The 18,226-nt window shown below is 28.7% G+C and overlaps 2 protein-coding genes across 9 annotated transcripts in view; one reads left to right on the top strand and one right to left on the bottom strand.

Moving 5' to 3' along the window:
• Positions 1–11,885, bottom strand: part of LOC107441742 (sialin) — a 111,175-nt gene extending 99,290 nt beyond the window's left edge. For 2 of the 6 annotated variants that reach the window (XR_015432981.1, XM_087160848.1), the window contains exons 1-3: positions 9,334–9,434; positions 3,205–3,259; positions 1,433–1,479 (exon numbers count right to left, since the gene is read on the bottom strand). Coding sequence is in view for 1 of the 6 variants with exons in the window: in XM_087160848.1 (XP_087016974.1) it covers positions 1,433–1,454 (22 nt within the window). In the remaining 5 variants the exon portion in view is untranslated. Of the gene's footprint in view, positions 1–1,432; positions 1,480–3,204; positions 3,260–6,463; positions 6,633–9,333; positions 9,435–11,691 lie in introns of those variants that run through there. The other 4 variants (XR_015432982.1, XR_015432983.1, XM_087160849.1 and 1 more) reach the window with 4 other exon arrangements.
• LOC107441741 (sialin) overlaps positions 1–18,226 on the top strand; it is a 63,906-nt gene that overhangs the window by 32,537 nt on the left and 13,143 nt on the right. For 2 of the 3 annotated variants that reach the window (XM_087160857.1, XM_087160855.1), the window contains exons 1-3: positions 3,424–3,515; positions 13,236–13,450; positions 16,563–16,796. In XM_087160857.1, the coding sequence (XP_087016983.1) occupies positions 3,503–3,515; positions 13,236–13,450; positions 16,563–16,796 (462 nt within the window). In that variant the 5' untranslated portion in view covers positions 3,424–3,502. Of the gene's footprint in view, positions 1–3,423; positions 3,516–13,235; positions 13,451–16,562; positions 16,797–18,226 lie in introns of those variants that run through there. The other variant, XM_087160856.1, reaches the window with a different exon arrangement.

The raw sequence follows: 18,226 nt of genomic DNA, 5'->3' as shown, positions 1-18,226 counted from the left end.
AAAAACAAAACTTATTAAAACGCATGTTAAAAAAGCATATAGAAAAATTCAGCAAATTAAAGTAGGTGGAAAAAATTTGATTACCTTTGCTTGAGGTACTACCACAGGGGAAAAATTTTATATGCGAATTTTGAACAGATCTTAGTTATTTTCGCGTAGCTGATTTTTAATCAGCTACAGTCTGCATCAATCTGCGATTTCAAATTTGTTCAAATACCCTGTATAAATGTAACCAAGTTGTGTTCCCCGGTGTAATTTTCGCTATTGAAATGATTATTGAACCAGGGCTGCCAACTTACTACACTTTTCGTCAAAATGTAATTGAGACATAAACACAAATGTATTCTGTGTTTATGTCTCAATGTAATTTTTTTCTATTCATTTAAATTTATTTTCCACACCAATACATATAAATGATTTAAAAGATCATATGCAACGCCACATTTTACCAGCTCTATGAGGATTAAACTATAAAAATGTTAGCAAAATTACCAAAAATTCATAAAGGTTTGGTTGTCGATTGTGTACCACTCAATACGATGTTTTGCTAAGAGAGTAGCAATTGTCTAGCCTGTTGAACTAAAATTATAGGTAAACATGTACTAGCTCTTTCACGCCACTTAAATTTCATACGAAGCACACTGCAAACTAAAAAACTGCGGTGTCACGAAAAGTTAGTCATTTCAAAATGTTCCACATACTGAGTAAATGAACGAAATAATAAAATAAAACGTTATTTTTTGTCTCGAGCGTTGATCAGCATAACGGATTTGTACTCTTGGGTCTAACCCCATAGACAAGAGAGCTCCTGAGTCATACGTTGACAGAAACTCGCTGAGGTATTGCTGTTATAAGGAAGGGTGAGAACCAGTCCGTTGGCTAGAGAACCATGATTATCCATGATTCGTTTATCACTGAGGATATTTTTCATTAGCAATGTGTTCGATAAAATCCGCCAAGAGTATGCCAAATATTCAGCCATCACTGTTATTTAAAACTTGGTATCTAACTAAAGGGACTTTGATCGGAATGTCAGTCTAACTATAGTGCATGACCGTTCCGTTGCGTCTAAACACCAAATGATCATTTGGTGCTCAAACACAGAAGACGGTTATTTTTTATAGAACTGAAACTATAGTATGTCCATTTATGTATTTTCAATTGTGCTTTAGTCTAGATAGTACAAAGTATTCCATATCCTTTGTTTTGATATAATATTGTGCTACAAATAAATGTTGTTCGTTAAATAATGTAAAATATTTAAAAAGAATGGTGCGACTTAAAAATATTTAATAATATAGTTTCGTAGAATATTAAAATTCAGACTATTATGATGAATCTCTTATGTAATATTTTTTGTAACTTTGTTTTTCTGCAATGAATTTAATTACAAAAATTTTCAAGGGCAATATAAATATAAACTTAAACTTACGAAATCCTTTTTTTTCTTCCATAATTTGAATCTTTAAAGGTACACTTCTATAATTCAAAATAAGTTCTTTTGTTATCATGGATGATTGTGTAAAACAACAAAAATATTATTATAGACAAAAGTAAAAGTAATAATGAATAATAAGAAATGAATTATTATTTAAAATATCTCAGTTAAAAAATCTTATGGGCTATTTTCTGGAAAGTGCCTTCACATAATTTTTTTTTGCATTCAATTTACTGTTTGCTCTATCAGGGGGAACGGTAATTAATGTCGTTTCGGCGCATTAAACATTCGTTAGTCTTAAAAAGCAATTCATTTTTTTCGATCCATTTTCGATCCGGTATAGAAAGGTTGTTGCTAACGAGGGTGAATACATTATTGATTTAAAATAAAATCTTGAGGACGAATATCAAATACAACGAAACGACAATACTTTCGACTCTCCCTAATATTTATGCATTCCTTCAATTTAGGTTTCTGAAAATATTTTTTCCTTAAAAATTATTAAAATTCACATTTTAAATCCATTAAATTAACTGCTTCAAAAACATTCTAACTAAACAGTTTCATTTGAATGAGTAAAATGTGTCTTCTGTGACCTAAAGTAAATTTTCTATGAAATTACAAAATAGGTTAAATACTCATATTTTTTATTTTTGTAGCTAAATGTTAAGATCATTAGGTAGTTATAATTTTCTCTCAGTCATTAAAAGTAAGGATATTATATTTTTTTACGTACGATTATTATATTTTTACAACTGGCCCTTACTTTAAGAGTTATTAAATATACTACTCCATTAGAAAACTACATATTAAATTAAATAAGAATAATTAGTTCATCCCCTTATTCTACACATGCAAGTGAGAGTTTTAGAAAGAGAGAAAAGTTAAACAAATGTGCATCAAAATTAAATGAATGTTAAAAACAATTTTTCCTTTTGGTACGGCCTTTCCCGTTTTTCTATGATATTTTATTTTATTTGATTAGTTTGTATTTCATAATTGAATAATAATCTTTCTAAGCCCTTATAAAAAAACTGAAGATGAGCTTATAATGCCTAACTAAGCTTAAGTAAAATATTATAGTTTCACTTTCTGTCATTTCTGACCCTGGCATTACTTTTCTTTTTTAAAGCGTATTTTAAAATTTTTCCTTGCCTTCATTAACAATATGGAACGACGGAACATTGCTATATACCTAGAAAGATTGAATGGGCTTTCTTAGATCATTTGTGGACAAATCAATAAGACAGCCAAAATCTTATAATACTATCATATTTCATTAAAGTGTTTGTTTAGTGCTAGTGTTTCGAAAAAAATGAATGGTTAGAAAATATATAATTTAATTGCTGCACTTATTTGAAAGTTTATTTGAAATAATTTTGAAATGAAATACTTATTTTAACTAAATTTAATCTGTAATGCAATCAGTATTTTTTCTAAGCCAAAGAGTGACAATCCAATAATTTTTAAGCATTAATATTTTTTTACTTCATACTTAATCAAATAGAAAAAAAGGAAGGTAAATTTATTATTACCTATATATTACCTTATTTATTAAAAAAAAAATTATATAATCAAGAAATGTTTGAAGGCGGTTTAATAAATTTTAATTAAAACCCAAAAAATGCCATTATAGATAGAAAAAAACTGAAATTATATTCCTAGATTTGATAAAATGTGAATAAATGTAAAATAATTCCAAGGTTTCATTAGTATTTGACTGTTTTTATCTTAAATAATAGGTTAAAGCGCGTTTGCATGCTTACTTTTTATATAAATATTTTTCTTACATTCTTCTTCTGTTATTAATGAATTTTGTAGCTAAAAAAGAGAAAAATAAATTATCACTAAAAACTACATCTTTCGTAATATACTAAAGATTTCGCCATCACCATACAATGGGCATAAATCTGCTCAAATACAAATCGCAGTCAGCTGTGGTAACATTAAATGTTAGACTCACGTTTGTCTGAGAATAGTGTTTTCATTCCGACTTTCTATTTAAAAGAAGTATGAAAGTGACAAGTCTCTTTATTTCGCATTTCTTTAATAGATCTTGTAAGCATGGCGAAACTTGGTAAGTTTCATCTTATATTGTTAATGGTTGAGAAATGAATTTCATTCATGGGAACTTTTAAACCATCCAAGAGTGGTTTTCCGAAGTTTCAGTGAATTGTATAATAAAAAATCTATTATAAAATTAAATCTTTTTATTTTGTTGAAACTTCATCACAATAGTATACCTGCCAACTTTTACTTCCTTCCATTATCATTTTTCCCAGTGGTATTAAAACTTCAATTTTAAGCAAACAAATACGTTGTATTTGACAAAACTTAAGTTGACAACCATGATAGTCACGCACATTAATATATGTGCTTAATTTTTGTAAGAATAGTGGTGATCAAAATCATCTGAAAATTAAGTTTATAAAAGAAAAAAATAGTATATATTTACTACCACTTTGAATATGAAAATAAAATCTTCCGGAAAATCCGGACGAGTTGGCAGGTATGCCATAGCATTAAAATATTAAAACATTTTATAGACTTTTTTTTAGACATTTGTAGTGGTGGTATAAATTATTATTATTAAACTTATGAATTTAAAATTGAAATAGAAAAGCAAAAATGTTACGATCATTACTCTAAATTAAAAAAAATCTTTCTTAAATACTACCATTGTATTTATGAGTACACACTTTTTATAAGATCACAAATAGCATCATGCGGTCTGTATCATACAACTCTACTCAAGGGGATCTCCCCATTCCAAAGATGATTTTCCCTTCAAAACTAAAGATTTACTTCTTTAAGGACTTGACTTGTTGTTACAACATACTACAACTTCAAAGATATATAGGACCTCCCAGAATACAACAAAACAGAATCGATGAATCGGTTAGTGGCGCTTCGCGCCAAACGCCAAGATAGCCCCAATATCCAGCATCCTGCGGTCTGTAAAAATGATAAAGTGGTAGCAAAGTTTGTGCAGGAGTCAAAATGCTCCGTTTTGTAAAATAATATTTCTTTGCGGTAGTAAAATTTCAGTCATTTTTATTATATTTTTTTATTCCAAAATTTTTTTACAATACTGCATATCAAAAATTCTATCTTATGAAATACTGTAACTATTATAGGAAATTCAACTTTACAGCAGTATTCTCGTAGTGACATTTTTAAAAAGTGGGCGTAATTTTCCTTATTCTACAAGTTTTACGATTTAATTTGCTATCAATCTATTGAAGTATTTTTTTATTTTATTTTATAACTGTCATTGAACAGCCGTCTCAAATGTCAAGCCGACCCGTCTAAAAATACATAAGGTTATGACTAATAAAATTTGAAATTTTATTACAGAGATCAAAATTAGCAACTTATTATAGCATAATTTTATCAGTTAAGTATCGAAAGGAACTGCAAAAACCACTTTTGCTTTGAATATGAATAATTTGAAATGTATAATAAAACGATTGAATAATTAAAAAATTAATAAAAAATAAAAATGGATTTAGTTTCGACTACTCTTTACTTTTTTAGTCTCATGTGGTATCCCTGTAACCTGTGTTAACACACAGATTTTTTGAAAAAAACCAGCCAAAAAAAAAAATCGATTTTTTTCTTATGTAAAAAAAAACTCTTTAGAACATAGTCTTTTCTTTTGGTTGACAATTTTGATATACTGCGCTTTTGTACCATGAATACGAGTGCAAACATTTAGCCCTGAGTGACAACTGCTCCGGACAAGGCAAAATAATAAAAAAACGGTAAATATATAACTACAAAAAAATTTTGCAAATAATTGACTATTTTTGCTTGCTTTTCAAACGGTATATCATGTTACAGCTATAATTTATATTTATATAAGCCTACGAATTATTTAGAAATAGTGGTGGATAAAAATCTACTAAATTGAATTTATTAAACCAAGAAACACAATTGATAAACTACTACTTTAAAATATATATTTGCTGTCAGGAGCAAATTGGCATCTCTGTATATTTTATTCTTGAATAAATATGTGTTATAGCTTACAATCCTCTGTAAATGATAAATATCAATATAGCGATTTTTTTTCCTCAGCTTTCACATTGTTAATTTCAATGAAATGGGTTTAAAAAAATTATAAACTTTTCCAGTTATTTTTCAGTAAAACTATTTATTTGAATTAAAATTTATTTAAAATAGTTTTATACGTTATAAAAGGATCGAATTATTCTTTTAGAAGATGTGAAAAGGCATATCTGAGTAAGTTTACTCTTTTTATTTGTTTTGACAACGCAATTAGCGAAAAAAAATTAAATAAGTTTAAAAAAACTATAAAATTTTCTAGTTATTTTCGTCATTTTTATCATTTCTTAATTATATTATTTTTAATTATATTATATTATTTTATCATATTTTAATTATATTATTTCGCTATAAAAGGATCGAATTATTCTTATACAAGATATGAAAAGGCATATCTGAATAAGTTTACTCCTTTTATTTGTTTTGACAACGCAATTAGCGAAAAAAAATTAAATAATTTAAAAAAAAACTATAAAATTTTCTAGTTATTTTCGTCATTTTTCAGTAAAAGTATTAATTGAATATATTATTAATTATATAATTATTATGATAATATAATATATTATAACATTACAATACAATATTATATTATAATATTATATTATTATATTATAATATTATATTATAATAATATTACATGATAGCAAAATATTTTTTTGCATAAATTGAATTAATATTTATTTAAAATAGTTTAATAAGTCTTATAAGGTTTATATTCTAATAGTTAAGAACTTAATGAGCAAAAGAAAAAAATGAAATAATTTTTGAAAAAGTATAAACTTTTCTAGTTATTTCTCTCATTTTCAAGTAAAAGTATTCATTAAATACATTATTAATTATTATATCATTATAGAAAAAGTATTTATTTTATAAATTCAAATAAAATTTATTTAACATAGTTTAATAAGATATATAAAACTTGAATATCTCCTTTAATCAAGTTATGAAAAATCATACCTGAATAAGTTAACTTCTTTTATTTGTTTTACAAACGCATTAAACAAGCGAAACAAACTATTAAAATGTTGGAGCTTTTTTTGATTGCAATAATCGATCAGACATTCATCTTTAAAAACTTACAGCAGATGGCGTGTGCCCGCATTAATTAGAAAACTGGAATGAAAACAGTGTACGGAAAAACTTATCGGCAGCTGATGCATTTACGCGATGTACTTTAAGTAAGAATAAGATACTGTAATCAAAAAGAGAAAAAACAATACTTAAATAAATACTACTCGAATCGTCTACAATTTTATTTAAAACATTGGCTTCCGCCAAACAAATGATAAAATTCCATTTCTTGAATGTCACAGAATTAAAAATAAAATTCAAAAATCGTAAATCTGGCCTCGTTATTTGTTTAGAATTGTACTCATTACACACCAACACTAATTCGTAATTTTATTACTGTAAACTATTAAGAATATACGGAAAAAAAATTGAAGTAAATTAAGCAGAAGGTAATGGAGGAAAACGATTCAAGGAACGCAATACGAAAATCATAGCATGCGGTCAATCATAGCATAACATCAACGGTCAGCGAAAATCATAGCATGTTGTTATATATGGTTATAACTAATATGTATTAGATTTTGTTTTGATTTCAATTCTAATATATCAGGCTTGCGGAATACCCTTACTTCGTGCTATGAAAAAACAAATAATCAATTAATCGGTATTAATCGTCATCCAGGCACAAAACTGAAAGGTATATTCCTCCATAATTAATTTTTTTTTTTTTTTTTTAAATTTTTTATTTTATTTATTACCTTTAGTGACTGACTTTACGTTATTAAGCAAAATACGTTTTAAAAAGTTCATTACATCAAAATGAAGATTATCTAGGGGTCTACTCTTCAATCCCGTAACAGATTTCTCAGTTAATATAGCATCGCTTCGTTAACCATGATCGAATTACTCACTCAATTGGCACTAAAATACAGTAATTAGCATATTCCTATATAAGTAATATGCTCGTACATCGACCAAAACTGTAAGACATTTTTTTCAGAATTCCTTCCTTGAAAACTTATACGTACCAAGCTATTAAAAGCTTGAAAGTATAATACGCATAATAGTTAATAAATAGTAAAATGCACATATAAGTTAATAAACAGTATACTACGCACAATATTTAACAATAGTATAAGACACACGATGTATATAAAACACACGATAGTTAAAAAATAGTATAATAAATGCAATAATTAAAATACAGATAGATTTTTCTTTTTTTCTCTCATAAAAATACACCGGATTTACATGGGTGCTCACAATTCACACAAAAGCAGTCAAGCAAGTGCACTTGCACTTCCCTAAATCCGCTAAATAAAGATTTAAATTTTCGTAAGAAGAGAATTTTTTAATTTAAAACTATAAATAAATATTTATTATTAATTAGAAGATATATATAAGTAAAAATACTTACTAAATGAACTAAGAAAATTAAATAACACTAATAATCACACTGTTGTGCTCATAACATATAGTCAACATAATATAGTTAAATAGAGCATGACTTTTCGTATGAATTGTATGAAATGAATGAAGGCACGAATTTTCTTTTTTTCTTCCTTTCAAGAAATTGAAGCTTTTTTAAGCATATCAAAACAATATACCATATGTACCAAAACAATTGTCAACCTAAAATCTATATAAGTAATTCTCGGCCTCAAAAAACACATTAAATTTTTTTAGTAGTCTTAAGATATAACTACAAATATTTTTGGATTTTAACAAATCATAGTAAGAAAAGTTAAAGTAAAGAACACGCTTTGTAAATACTTTGGTTATTATCAGCTTGAAAAAACATCTTGAAAGTTTTTTTCAGCCGCCTTAAGATTACACATTTTAAGTTACGCATTTTTGGTTTTTGATAGATTTTGGTTTTGAATAGATTTTGGTTTTGATCAAAATCCTATCACTAAAACGACTACAGTTAACTTTTGATCAACTAAAGTAAGATAAGGACTTTAAAAAATTTAAGGTTCAACAATAGTATTGTTTTCAAAAAGTGCCTATCTTACTAATAAATTTTTATATCAACACAAATGAATAATCAACACTATTCTGCCATGCAATTTGAAAAAAAATAATTTATGTGCTTCTCAATAGATTTTGAAAAAAGTGAGAAGTCAACTATTTTCTTCCTACTGATAAATCTATGAACGCTAAAACAGAATTTTAGAAAACTGATAAAACAAAATGAATCTTTGAAAAAAAAAATTTCCCCGCTATATGCAGCATATCATACAGAAATGCCAGATACATGAAAATCTCAATTGTCACTGACGTTGATTTTTCTATTGCATGATAGTATTGCTACCAAGCTTCTCAAACATAAATAGTTTAATAGCTTAATTTGACTTCTTTTTAAACTTATAATTCTTTTAGAATTAAGCTATGATTATAAGATTATAATTATGAAAATACAAATAGTAAAGGAAGCGTTTCAATTAAATTAATTACTGATTCCTTTTAATAAGATAATTTTATTACACAACATAATTTTTCCTTTCAAATATTGTATTTTTAATTTCGCTCATTAAGCATGACTATTATTATATAAAAATATTTTAATACTACAAACATTAAAACTTGAAATCGAAGAAATTATTTAACGATAGTTAAACAATATTTACTTTGAGCGTACTCAAACATCAGGTAAAATAACGTATTTTTTAAAAACAATTTCAAAACATTGTGCAAATTTTTAAAAAATGCTTCGTTTCATAAATTAACTCCAGAATTATAAAAACGATTTAAAATTACTAAATGAAAAAAAATCTGTAATATAATATAAGATATAAATGTCTTATAAAACTTACCTATTAATGAGGGAAATATGTAGTATTGTTGCTTTAGTATCTCAGTTATAGTTGAAATGAACGTACTCTGTTATCATATTTTACACAAATCTTGATAACTAAATTTATCAGAAAACAAAACAGCTAGATGCAAGTGTGATATCTCAGATAACTATTCTTGACTTTATCAAGTATGATAATAAATGCATGGATGCAAGTAATTTCAGATTCAAGATAAATATTCCACTAATTTTTTTGAATTCCATTGTTTCATTTTGTATTACCATTACAAAAAGGTTCCACTTAATATTAAAAAAATTAACAAAATTTAATTTCATTAAATTGATAGAATGTAGTATATTTTTTTCTAATGCTTTGTAAGATAGTTTTTTTATTTTGAAATATTTTTTTTTGTAATATTTCTGTTTAATTTCTATTGTTTCAGCACTCCTTATTCGACCTAGAAACCCGTTTTTTTTCAATATTTATAATTTGCGAGTGACTACTTAACATAGTTTTAACTAGGCAAAAAATTTTATAAAGTGTCTTATTCTTTAAAAAAAATAAATAAAATGAAAAAAATAAAGCAAACTAAATTCTGAAAAAATAAACGATAATTGGATGCGCACAAGTGACGTCATTGTAAGTAAATGATGGCATTTACCTATTTAGAAGCCAATCAGGTTCGACACACACACGTGATGTCACTTACAGGTATCTAATTAAATTTGATTTAAATCTCACGGTTATGTATAATCTCTTCAACTTTTATTGAATTGCAAGTACCCATTAAAATTAATTCATCGAAATTTAAAAAGATACATTAAGTGACAAAAAAGACTTTTAAATTGTGTCTGACACAAATTAGACCAATAATTATATAATGTTTTCAACGGAACTCTGATGAATTTAGAAATGATTTATCAAGATATTTCTCAAACTTTTATATTTGTACAGTTGGAGTTATGAGATGGTGATCTGTCACTTTTTGATAATAAATTTTTAAGGATAATTAATAAAATGAAAAAGATATGTCAGAAAGTTGAAATTTGCAATGAGTTTCGAACTAAATAAATACATAAAATAATTATTTGTAAGAAAAAACATATAATATTAGCTTGATATACACTTAGTAAAAAGATTTAACACGCCCGCAGCAGTTCATAGTTCATTTTTGGCAAGGGGTCATGGAGATCGAGGCTCAATATTTTTCATGTCCAATGGGATGATGATGTGCTCAGAATTGCGTACCGACTACCTTTACTTACCAGACAAGCTGGTAGCTATCGATCCAAAGCTGGGTGGGCTTCCAGACATCACATGTACTCGATTCCCGGTCCTCCAGCATATAAAAACTTAGTGCAATTGCCCACTAAGCCTTCGCGGTTTATTCCTTTAACCCCTTAACGCACAGATTTTTTGAAAAAAACCGGCCAAAAAAAAATCAATTTTTTAATGTAAAAAAGCACACTTTAGAACATTGTCTTTTCTTTTGGCGAACAATTTTAATATAATGCGCGTTTGTTCCATGGAAAAAGGCTACATTCAGAGATGCCAACTGCTCCGGACAATCCAAAATAATTCAAAAATGGTAAGTAACCACTAAGTACATTTTGCAAATATTTGACTACTTCTGCTTGCTTTATAATAGACGTAGCATGACATAAATATAAGCCTACGATAATTATATAAGCCTACGAATTATTTAGAAATAGTGGTGGATAAAAGTCTACTAAATTGAATTTATTAAATCAAGAATCACAATTGATAAACTACCAGTTTAAAATATATATTTGCTGTCAGGAGCAAGTTGGCATCTCTGTATATTTTATTCTTGAATAAATAAGTGTTATAGCTTACAATCCTATGTAAATGATAAATATCAAAAAAACTTTTTTTTTCTTAGCTTTCACATTGTTATTTTCAATTCTCGATTATATTCGAGTGTGAAAAATTATAGCAGCATAAAATACAACGCCGCTCGAATTATCTCGAGTGTGCACAGTTTGGTCGTTTAGCGAGCTCGAATTAACTCAAGCGCACAAGTTAAGGGGTTAATTGAAAATTTTAGTAATAACTAAAACAAGTTTTTAACACCACATTTGTTACAAATTTTTTGCACTTTTAATATGGCTTTACATTTTCTAACAATAAATCTTCAATATAATTATATTTGTAGTTAATTTTTCATCAAAAAAACTAACAAATAAACTAGAAGAAAAAATATTTCACTTTATAGCTTAAACATTGCTTTCAAGTTAAAAATATCCGAAGTACCCGAAATCAGACCCTATTTAAAACAAATGAATGCAATACAAAATTAAAATAAACAAAATCTTTTGAAATTTTAGTTACAATTTACGTTAATATTTTACTTACAAAATTTCAAAATGCTGGCAAATGTATCTGATTGGTACTATTGAATCGTAACGGCAACTTAAATTTGCAACGATGTGAATTTGAAAAAATATATTTTAACATTAACTTTCTATTAACTGAATATTTTGAAACAAAACTTATGAAACTTTCATACAAAAATGATGACAACACTATTCACTTACATCGTTCTATTTCCACTGTTGTTTATTTATTTGACATTGACCTAACTCAGATTTTAATCGGTCTAAAATCTGCCTAGATATTATATCAATGAAAAGTGTATTTACACATTGTTTATTTATCTCATTAGTTTCGAATCAAGCGTTATTTAACCCACTTTAAACCGAGGGGCGATGTGATAAATGCTTTACTAAAAAATATGGTAAATTTGATATGAGTGGTATGAACGGAATAAACTAAACTTCAAGTATTTGTGGTAATATAGTTAAGTGACGCAATAAATTTTATCCTTAAGCGTTAAGCCTTTTACTTTTTAAAAAAAAGTGTTTGAATTCATACTCTTTCTTTTCTTATACAGTTGTTATCTTAAGAAAATAGATTTTTTCCCACTAAGAATCTTTTCTTTATTTATTTAATTATTTTAATTATTGGTTAATAATAAAAAAAGACTGCTTTTGGAAAAAAAAATTTAAAAAATGGCACTTTTCAGTTGGCCGAAAGCTAGCAAATACAAGCATTTTATTTATTTATTTTTACGAATTTAGTTTTGAGGATTCATTCTGTTTTGTGCTAAAAAATAATTAAATAAGAAAATTTAAAAATCTTAAATCTATTCGCACCACGCTAACCGAAAAGTATCTAAGAACGAAAAAAAAAAATTCCGCCGAATTCAGGCAAATCATAAGTTATTATAAAATCGAAATTTTCGGATTTTTGGGGCTTAAGAAGATGAAGGACAATTTTCTTACTTTTATAACCGTCGCTGAGCAGCCGACCCTATTTTGGGTTTACGATTACCAATGTTTTACCCAGTAGCCTTGAAATTTTGAACCCAATCCAGAAGACAAGGGAGCTCCTGGATTAAGTATTGGGAGAAATTTGCCTTCGAGGAGCACTTTTTGATGGAACGAACCCGTATTTGCGTTACGTGGAAAGGAAAACTATGAAACTCTCCCACGGTTAGCCTGATGACAAGGAGACTCCAACCCATGATCCGTCTACCACTGATGATATTTTACATCAGTATTGCGGTCTGTGCGAGCAGTGGAATTCATATCAAGTAGCCATCGTTGGGATTCGAACCCTGTTCACCCAATAAGGAGGTGAACGCTATATTCCCTAAGGCACCACGGCACTACAGATACCTTTGGGATTTTATTTAACATTGATTTTGCGAAGTAAAGCCTAAGAATTCTGTTTTTCGTAAAGCCAGTTTTGTTTTCCGTCAATGAAGCAACACATACTTTATGTACAATAAATATAATAATTCTTGATTCTTATAAACTGTTCTGATATCTTCAAATCAATTCAAATTGGGTTTTTTTCTGTTTCAAAAATGCCTAATTTAGTTTAATCTTTTGTAGAAATGCCTGGAGTCCGGTACTTAATAGCTGCGACAAGTTTCTTTTGTCTTGTCTCGAATTTCGCTGTGAGAGTGAATCTCAATGTGTCAATTATTGCCATGGTCAACAACTCAGCAATATACAATGAAACTGATCTTTCTGTGACAGATGATCTGTCTTGTCGTTCGTCCATTTATGGCTTCAATAGCACAAGTGAGGGTACAAAGCATACAAGGGTAAAACTTACAAAAATTAATAAACTTAGCAATCACGAACAAGTGATTTTAAATATTTAGAGAGTATTTTATAAATTTTAGTGTACAAATATAATTGAGACTTGGAGCTAGATCAATCATTGTTAATTTCCTGTGAAACGTTATTTATGATTTTAATAGTAATAATATAACACTGGTAAATAATTTTCTTTCATTTGCATGAGATTTTATAATAGAACTTGTAGTTCGTTCACCAGGAGATGGCGCTTGGCTCCGTCTGCATCACGTGATATCCGTCGAAACTATTTCGCAATTTCTGGGAGAAGGACGTGAACAACAGAGATGCCAACTTGCTCCGGACAACAAATATATTTTTTCAAGTGGTAGTTTATCAATTGTGATTCTTGGTTTAATGAATTCAATTTAGTAGATTTTTATCCACCACTATTTCTAAATAATTCGTAGGCTTATATAATGCACCACTTTATAATACTTATGTAACGCTATACCTTTTAGAAAGCAAGCAAAAATAGTTAAATATTTGGCAAACTTACTTTGTAGTTAATTACCGTTTTTTCATTATTTTGGCGTGTCCGGAGCAGTTGGCATCTCTGGAACAATTCTGAACAAGGTTTCTGTTTGGCGATCGTATGACAAAAATAAATATTTCTCAATCTTTATGTGCATTTTTTTAGCATAATCTATTTCATAAATTTAATGCTATTTCTCTCCTTTGAGTGAATAGTTTGTCCTTTTTGAGACATTTTGCACAAAAAATTAATAAACTTAGCAATCACGAACAAGTGATTTTAAATATTTAGAGAGTATTTTATAAATTTTAGTGTACAAATATAATTGAGACTTGGAGCTAGATCAATCATTGTTAATTTCCTGTGAAACGTTATTTATGATTTTAATAGTAATAATATAACACTGGTAAATAATTTTCTTTCATTTGCATGAGATTTTATAATAGAACTTGTAGTTCGTTCACCAGGAGATGGCGCTTGGCTCCGTCTGCATCACGTGATATCCGTCGAAACTATTTCGCAATTTCTGGGAGAAGGACGTGAACAACAGAGATGCCAACTTGCTCCGGACAACAAATATATTTTTTCAAGTGGTAGTTTATCAATTGTGATTCTTGGTTTAATGAATTCAATTTAGTAGATTTTTATCCACCACTATTTCTAAATAATTCGTAGGCTTATATAATGCACCACTTTATAATACTTATGTAACGCTATACCTTTTAGAAAGCAAGCAAAAATAGTTAAATATTTGGCAAACTTACTTTGTAGTTAATTACCGTTTTTTCATTATTTTGGCGTGTCCGGAGCAGTTGGCATCTCTGGAACAATCCTGAACAAGGTTTCTGTTTGGCGATCGTATGACAAAAATAAATATTTCTCAATCTTTATGTGCATTTTTTTAGCATAATCTATTTCATAAATTTAATGCTATTTCTCTCCTTTGAGTGAATAGTTTGTCCTTTTTGAGACATTTTGCTGAGAAAACAGCAGTTTTTAAAAGTAAAATATATTCAATTAGCTAGAGTAACGAAAGGTAGAATAGAATTCAATGTTTGCGTTTGGCACGCATTAAGGGTTGTCTCAATTTCATGGACGGAGATGTTTCACCTCTTACTCCCTCACTGAAATAAACACAGCGTCCGAGGAGGCAGAGCGAAGTGCAAACTCCTGGTGAATGAACTGCACCTTCGTATCACTGATTTCAAGTCTGCGATCAGTTTCTCTTTCCAACATATTGTTTTTTTAAAATGATTGTGTATTTTTGTAAAAATATACAAGCTTAAAGACCTCATATTTCACAGGGGGCAGCACAAATGTTGCGATAAACTTCAAGGGAAGATTAGACATAACATTAGTTGTCCAAGAATCCATACCCGGAAATGTTATACAACGCCTGGGTTCTGTTTCTTTGTGTGCTTCTAAACAGGTCATAATTGGAAAGCTCCCCTAGCCTAGTTCGACGATATTTCCGGGTATGGGTTCTCATGTGGTTTTAATCCAGGTGATGTGCCTTAACTCCTCCAAAGGTTTGTCACAATATTTACGTAACTCCCTGCTATATATAATTTTTTTTATTCCTATAGATTTCAGAGAAAAATTGACTAAAACTGTCAGTTAAAAAAATCTGCATTAATAGAAAACAAACTAATTCCAGATTTGAAAACCACATACTCGTATTGGGCAAGATCACACGCGTTTGTATAAAGGCTATAAAAAACAATGAATAAATAAATAAGAAACTCTTTAGCGAAAATCTTTTTATGACAACAGCAGTCAAATTTTAATTACTGGTCAGAAAATGACTTTTAACGACCATTATCCAGAATAAATATCACAAAAAGATTATTGAAATATCGATTCAGGAAATTTTAATACTTAATTTCAAGAATCCGGAATTTTTGGGCAGGGTCATTTTGGCGTCTAAGAAAAGACATACTCATTGCCTTCCTATTTTAAAGCATCATATTGGGCTTGGTGTTGCATTTAAACAATTTGTGAGGAAGATAATTTTTTTCAAAGAAAGTTAATTCAAAAGAGAGTTAATTATTCAGAAAAAAAATCGTGGTTAATTGCATTTATGGGCAAAATTAAACAATATGAAGACGTTTCAACGTTAGGGATTTGCTTAATTTTAAATGAGATACTATTTGTTCCATTATCCCTGAAGGTTAAACGGATTGAGGCCATTTTTAGTTAAAATAAAAATTTTTTATAAATTATACTTATAGCACTAGGTGAATCAGAATTCTTTATTTAAAACTTTTATTAGTGTAGTTTGAATGCTCCTATTTATTTATTTTTTATCTTGATTTATTCTCTCTGGGTAGAGATACTGATTCTGACGCAAATTTTGAGCTTAATTCCTCGTTCGCTTATTCTTTGATAATAATGTTCACTTGAAATCCTAAATTTCAGTGCAACGACAAAAGCTGTCTTTGTAATACATTTGCCAGCTTATTTTCCTTAATTTAACAACTTTTTTTATTAAAATAACAACTGATTTCTTATAAACTATCATAAACTCTAATTACTTTTAAAATTGCTTGATTATTCTGCAGAAATATTAATTTGCACACAGCACATTAATATTGTACCCTTAGGATGGTGAATTTCTATGGACACCTGCAACTCAAGGCATCATTCTTGGTTCTTTCTACTATGGCTATTGCTGCTTCCAAATTATAGGAGGAAGGCTCGCAGAAATTTATAGCGGCAAATTGGTATTTGCCGTCGGCACTTTCTTGGCTTCCATTATGGCAATCCTCACACCGTTGGCGGCATGGCACAGTGTCACCGCTATCGTGTTAGTTCGAGTGCTACAAGGTGTGTCACAGGTAATAAAGTCATTTCCGAAAAAAATATCGTTATACGTGCAACTTAAAAAGACTATTTGAAGGGAATGAGCAGGGCTATCAATCTGATAACTAATATTCTAAAACGATTACAAAATTTCAGTCAAAATTTTAATCTATTTGCTTCTAAACCAGTGATGCCAACTTGCTCCGGACAATGGATAAATATTTTCGTGTGTTATTCTTTTAATGCAAGATTCTTTAGTAAATTTGATTTATAGCCTCTATACTCACCACTACCTTTAACACGTTCACGCCGGGAAAAGTGAAAATACTGGTACGGGAAAAGAGAAAATACTGGTAGAAGAACTATTTCAATATTAGATAATATTCGGGAGGAGTTAATCTATTCTCAACAATAACAATTCACTGTAAGGAAATTTATCACGGCGAAGAAGCAATTCAATGTTAAAATTGTATCCGTTAAAAACAATTGGTAGTTATGGATTTTTTGTATTCCCGGAAAAAAATTAAAAAATTTAATTTATTGTTACCAGTTTTTACTCCGGTGCGCTGCCAAGATGAGAAAATCTAACGTGACCCACCGGTGGGTCACCCCGGCGTGAACGTGTTAAATAATTCAAAGGCTTAGGCAATACATCACTTTGTTACAGTTATTCCGCATCGAGTCTTTTAAAATTTTGGTCAAATTAACCGAAAATCTGAAAACTGTCGTTAGTAGTTATTTACCGTCTAGTAAAATATTTTGTGGAATATCGGTGAAGAAGAATATCTACTATATGGCAGCTATGGGTTAATAGGGTAGAATAATTTGCCTGAAACCCTGAGCTCAAAGCTGTCGAGAACATCTGAAATGAGTTATATCTCCAAATTAGAGCGGAGCAAGAACTATCTAATTTTACTACCAGAACCCACATATCTTCTGAAAATCGGGTGGATGAGAATTTGTGTCTTAGAAAGACTTGAGGAAAGCATGCCCAGAAGTTGATGTTGAAATCTTCTTTCGAGGAAACAGGACCAAATATTGAATATGAACATGGATAAATTTTTTTTTTTTGCTTTTTTACACCGTCCCTCAAATGCATAGTGTTAATGGATTTTATTATATTGCTTAAATAATTTATGTTTAGCACTTAATACGAAGAAACGAAGGAAATTTTACACTTTTGAAACAGCTGTGATAATTTTCAATATTTGCTTGTCTTATAGTTTTACTTACTCATAACTTTTTCAATCTTATGTAGTTTGTTATCTTTCCGCATATTGAATTTCCACAATGTGCCTCATACTAAATTGTTTAACTAAAATATTACGGTTTGAAAAAAAAAATAATAACAAATATTTTGCAAAAATAGCAAGAAAAATACGTGGGTTGTTTCTTAAGTGAGGGCCGTTCAAAAATAAAAACCAAACGAAAAAAAAAAATTTAGGAAGCAAATTTATTTTTAAAT

Source organism: Parasteatoda tepidariorum, chromosome 4 (genome assembly GCF_982258835.1).
Source record: "Parasteatoda tepidariorum strain Cologne lab strain chromosome 4, Ptep-v5.0, whole genome shotgun sequence".
In the NCBI taxonomy this organism is placed as follows: Eukaryota; Metazoa; Arthropoda; class Arachnida; order Araneae; family Theridiidae; genus Parasteatoda; species Parasteatoda tepidariorum.
This window is presented reverse-complemented; position numbering and strand designations above follow the sequence as displayed.